Raw genomic sequence first — 5875 nt, 5'->3', positions numbered from 1 at the left:
TTCCTTTGACGAAAATGCAAACACCTAAGATTAAAGCCAAAAGCCTCACGCGCCCATGATGATTTTTTTTTTTGGGGGGGGGGGGGTGGTGGGGTTTGGCAGAAGAATCTCCAATGCCAAAAGTTAGAATTTTGAAAAGAATGTGTTTAGGAATTTGTGGGTAGAGAATGACCTAGTATTTTAGTGGGAAAACATGGCTATTTATAAGGGAGTGACAGGCCCTATTTGGAGAATAGGGCCAGGCCACATATGGTCAAATTGTGAGTGTAATTGTTAGATATTATGTGAAATAATATCTTGTAATTAACTTGGCAATTAATCCCAAATTGAATAGGAAAATTAGGAGTTACCTTTTGAGTGAGGATTTGATGAGTAATGATGAGAGGGTTTTGAATAAATACCATTTTGATCACCTTTGACTCTTCCTTGATTGAGCCTTATTGTCTATTGCATGTGCGTAAGAATCTTGGTGTGTCTCGAGGGTAATTTTTTTCCTTTTTACCAAAAAGTGCACGTGTTGGCTCCATAATTTTCTTAATTATTTTTAGCTCCACAATCGGCAGGACAGAATCCATGAGGGATGGATCTTTAATTGGAGGAGTCTAGATCTCTGTCCGATAGCTTGTGTTTACTTAGGCAAACTTACGTCTTTACCAATATTATCTCTGACGCAAAACCCAACAACCAAGATCGAGAGCTTCACAGTAATTTAAACAGCCTTGCCATTGGGCCATAGAACTCAGGGGTGAGAGATTCTTTTCTCGACCGTGGTCATTTGTTTTGAAGTTTACCGCAATGCAAACCCACATCACACAGCACCACGCCACACTATGCATGCACTGCAAATGCATAGTGCCAAATTTTTCTACTTGGATTTGGTTTTCCGTGTGAAATGGAAATGACAACTTACATTGACAAAATATATTACCGAATATAGTCAACTAATACAATGTATTAGCTTCGGATTCAATTTCTTTCTCTAGAAAAAATCTCCAATCAAGGTAAAGAAAGCCAAGGAAAAGGCCCAGTTACTTGTACGTAGCTTTTGTTTTGCTCTTCCATAAGTTTTGTCCATCAGTTGAAAACCTTGGGAAACTATGGAAGCCAAGACGAATAGAGGCAGGCAAAAGACTGAGATGAAGACGATAGAAAAGGAAGATGATCGTCTAGTTGTCTTTTCGAAACGCCGATCAGGAATATACAAAAAGGCTACTGAGTTAGGGGCGTTATGCGGTGCACAAGTAGGCATTCTAGTGTTTTCGCCAATGGGAAAACCTCATTCCTTCGGTAATCCCTCTATTGATTATGTATTGAACCAGTTTTTACATAACCAGCAGGAGCCTATTCTCGAGGCCTACCGGCAGGAAAAAAATACTCCAGGCCATCTAGAACTATAATGAGTTGGTAGAGCACCTTGACGTAGTGAAAGAGTGCCGCAAGGCGCTCCGACAATTGGAAGAACAAAGGGGAAGCGGCGAACAGAAAGTCTGGTGGCAAGCTTCTATAAAGGATCTTGACTTGCAAGGACTCAAGCAAATGCATGATTCCTTTAAGCGTGTCGCGGATCATGTGAGCAGTAATCTCAGGCTCACACAAGGCAGTCGCTTTGACAACGGTACTGCCTCCACTTCTGCAGCAGCCGTATCCAATCCCAATGCCAATCCCAATCAATCTCATTAAGCGCGATTCAAGACTTGGTGCAACGTATTGTTGTGATAGCAACCTATATTTAATAATTCACTCGTTGTCCTGTCTTTTCCTTTGAACACATAGGTTGCGTTGATTCCCCCAATTGTCCGTGGTTTTTTCAGTTTCTTGGATTTTGTATTTTTCAGTTCAATTAGTATCGACATGTCTAGTAATGGTTTCCGATTAATTAAGCAAAACTGTTTCTGCAAGATAAATTCATCTGAGCTCCAATTTGTGAAAATAATAAGGTTGTAATTACATTAATAATCTACCTTAGATCCAAATTTAAAATTTTCTCCCAAATATGAACAAAAACTATAATGACAAACTTGATATCAGCCACAATATCTATGTATCCAGCTAAAAGATAAGGACAATTTACAAAACAATCCCAAATATCATCCCCAAACAATGCCTTAGAAAATTTCTCCTAAGTTCAAAGAATAAATATTACAAAGAATGAAAATAAGGTGACATAAGTTTACATAAATAAAAAAGAGGAAATAAAAATGAAAAAATAAAAAAAAATAAAACATACACCTATCAGGATCATAAAATTTCAATGGAGACCTTCATGGAAAAAATTCACTGCCTAGCTCCACCATTAACACCAATCAGAGTGATCAAGGAGACTTCAAGTCAAAACTATTTTCTCGGCAATACCGAAGCTTCAACGAAATTTGCCTCTCCACCTGAAGTTGGCGGCGGAAATTCGCTATGAACATCTCTGCTCTTTGGTCAATATCATCTTGATCCGATGGATAGCTTATGTTCCTCTGAAGATGTCCCCTAGAAGACCCCGAGTCCTCCTCGGAGCTGTTCTCATCGGTACAAGCCGCTCTCAGCCCCGGGCAGTCATTGAAGCTCATCAACCGGTGGTTGCCAGAAATAGTACGGCCGATCACCGAAGCGATTCGCCAGCGACTCACGTTGAGGTTCAGTAGTAAGCTTACCTTCTTCACGGCCTTCCTAAGGCGGCTTAATAAAGACCACTTGTCCATCTTCATGTTAAATTGGAGAACGAAGACCAATGTTTTAAGTTGATGAATGTGATGTAAAAGAAATATGTGTTAATAATTAAGTTGCAATTGGTAAATATATATATGTGTGCGGAATGAATATGTATGTACGAAGTTGCTTGGCAATTGGTGAATGATGCGTATAGAAATGAAAGAACGTGTTAATTAGTTGAAGGTTGGAAGAACTAATCTATCAGAGAATCAAAAGTATTGGTCAAGAAATGATAATTCATTGGATACTATTGTCTTTTCTGCTAGCTTAGTGTTTAGATTTATATTAATTGTGTTGTGTACTTTCACTGAATTGAAGGATAATTTTTGAAATGTCATATGAACTTGTACACTTTTATTCATATAACTAAAATTTTATGTGATTTGTCATATTAATTTTTCCAATCATTAATTTGTCATTTCACCCTAATTCAATTAAGTTGTCCCTACAAAATAAATCACACGCTTTGCACATGACTTATGTTCATGGTTCTTTCATAAATTTCTACATAAAAAACATCGTCCAACTTTACCATAGATTGGAGGGTCCCCAATGACTATATTTTTCAGTCATCTTCAATTTGAAACACAAAGAAGCGAGTGTAAGTCGTTCCTCTTTTTTGAACGGCAAACCCTCAGATCTTCTTATGCTAATTAGGGCTTATTTTGGGGTTTAATTTTCTGATAGGGAAGTATATATTGTACAAGATTGATTTACAAGGAAATATCTATCCTAATTACATCCTGATTACAAGGACCCAATCAAGTAACTAAGGTAATTACAAAGGTCAACTCTCCAACACTACCCCTCAAGTTGGTGCATAAATGTCATTCATGCCCAACTTGACGAGAGAGTTGTAGAACGTTTGACTGGCAACAGCTTTAGTTAAGATGTTCGCTAATTGATCCTCTAACTTTACGAACGAGAATTGAATAGTATTTCCATCTAACTTCTCCTTAATGAAATGTCTATCAACTTCCACATGTTTCATGCGATCATGTTGGATTAGGTTGTGTGAGATATCAATCGTTGCTTTATTATCACAAAACAAAGTCGAAGCCGACATTGAAGGACACCTGAGTTCTTCGAGTAACCTCCGAAGCCATAATAATTCACATACTCCTTTTGCCAAACCTCTGTATTCCGCCTCTGCGCTTGATAAAGCAACCACTTTCTGTTTCTTACTCCACCAAGTCACTAAATTTCCCCCCTCAAATGTAAAGTAACCCGATGTGGACCGTCGATCAGTAATATTCCCTGCCCAATCTGCATCGGTATAACCTTATATCCGGCAATGATCATTCCTAGAAAACATGATGCCTCTACCTGGGGCGGACTTTAGGTATCGTAGAATGCGTTCAACCGCACCTATATGTGTATCACTCGGGGAATGCATAAATTGAGTAACAACACTTACTGTATATGCAATATCAGGCCTGGTATGAGATAAATAAATTAATCTCCCAATTAACCTTTGATAATGGTCTCGGTTAGTAGGAACTTGATCAGGGTGTGTGGCAAGAGGGTCACTTTGGACTATAGGGGCGTCAACCGGTTTACAATCAAGCACTCTGGTTTCGGCTAACAAGTCAAGAACATATTTTCTTTGAGATAGAAATATACCCTGTTTAGATCGAGCTACTTCTATACCCAAAAAATATTTCAATCCACCAAAATCTTTCATCTCGAACTCAGTTGCTAAGTAATCTTTCAGGCTTGAGATTTCCTCTTTATCATCACTTGTAACAATCATATTACCGACATAAATAATAAGTGCCGTCCATTTACCTATTCGACGTTTCAAGAAAAGTGTATGATTGGAATTTCTCTGCTTGAACCCATACTTCCTCATAGCCGTCCGGAACCTACCAAACCATGCCCAAGGTGATTAATTCAATCCATACAATGCCTTATTCAAATTACACACCATTCCGGGTTGTGAAATCGATGCATAACCAGGTGGAATATCCATATACACTTCTTCTTTAAGATTACCAAGTAAGAAAGCATTTTTCACATCAAACTGCTGTAATGGCCAATCCAAGTTAGCCACCAACGAAAGTAACACTCTTACCGTATTAATCTTTGCTACCAGATCAAATGTTTCTGTATAATCGACACCATACGTCTGAGTGTATCCCTTGGGCACCAATCGTGCTTTGTATCGTTTAATCGACACATCAACTTCTTACTTGATGGTGTACACCCATCGACATCTTAGTCTCTTCTTCCCTTGAGGTAGCAGAACTAAATCCCATGTTTGATTTTTCTGAAGTGCATCCATTTCTTTCTCCATTACCTTGGTCCATCGATCATTAGATAGTGCCTCCTTCAATGAATTTGGTGTGCTATCATTGGATATTTGTTGTACAAAAGCTTTGCCGGGTTTTGAAAATTTATGTGATGACACATAGTTAGCAATGGGATATTTAGAGCCTTTTGTTGTTTCCGGTGAATATCGATTGGGTGGCTTTCCCCGGTTGTACCTGAAAGGTAACTGATAATTCGAAATATCGGATACATCAATAGGGATAGTAGATCTTACCTCATAAATATTCTCTAGAGTATGGTCATCTGGCGGTACTATATTTTAAGACGAAAGGAGAGTAGTATCAGTAGAAGTCTCAAGATCAACAAGTGGCAACACTGTTGCTGTGGGTGAGGACGGCATTGTCGTGCCTTCCGTTGGTTCTGTAGGCAGTGATGTTGCTTCTGTTGGCTGGGCTGACACCGTAGCCACTGCGGGCTCGACTACTGGCTCAGCTAATAGTGGCAGCGAATGATCAGTGGTAGCAGCCATGGTCCAAACCTGCTCGTCATGCAGTGTCTCCCCCTAAAGAGAAGGGTTGGAAGAAGCCGAAGAGTAATACATCTTAGACTAAAAAAAAGTAACATCTATGGTAGTATACATCTGACGTGAAAGAGGATGGTGGTAGCAAGGGTACCTTTCTGATGTAGTCCATACCCCATGAAAACATAACGGAAAGCTTATGGGTCAAGTTTTGTCTGTTGATTTTTATATAGATGAACAAAGGAAACACATCCAAAAACTCACAGTGGAAGCACCAAAACGGATGGTAGAGGCACGAATGTAGCAAGAACTTGCAAAGGTGTAAGCAAATTCAATCGGTTGATAAGGTAAGTGGCAGTTTGAAGAGCAACATCGCAAGAGGAG

At 39.1% G+C, this 5875-nt stretch overlaps 1 protein-coding gene across 1 annotated transcript; it reads right to left on the bottom strand.

The window, feature by feature from the left end:
• Positions 1-2038: 2038 nt before the first annotated feature.
• Positions 2039-2773, bottom strand: LOC137736024 (uncharacterized). Its single transcript, XM_068475370.2, has one exon. It carries the CDS (start codon positions 2694-2696, stop codon positions 2313-2315), a length of 384 nt encoding a protein of 127 aa, XP_068331471.2. The 5' UTR covers positions 2697-2773; the 3' UTR covers positions 2039-2312.
• Positions 2774-5875: the final 3102 nt, after the last annotated feature.

This window comes from Pyrus communis, chromosome 13, assembly GCF_041283825.1.
Source record: "Pyrus communis isolate YQ-2024b chromosome 13, ASM4128382v1, whole genome shotgun sequence".
Classification (NCBI taxonomy): domain Eukaryota; kingdom Viridiplantae; phylum Streptophyta; class Magnoliopsida; order Rosales; family Rosaceae; genus Pyrus; species Pyrus communis.
The sequence above is the reverse complement of the archived record's forward strand: the minus strand, read 5'-3'. Positions and strand labels throughout refer to the sequence as shown.

Bases quoted from the DNA above. Each gene is read 5' to 3' on its own strand.
- LOC137736024 (XM_068475370.2), bottom strand. From the start codon at position 2,696: ATGAAGATGGACAAGTGGTCTTTATTAAGCCGCCTTAGGAAGGCCGTG.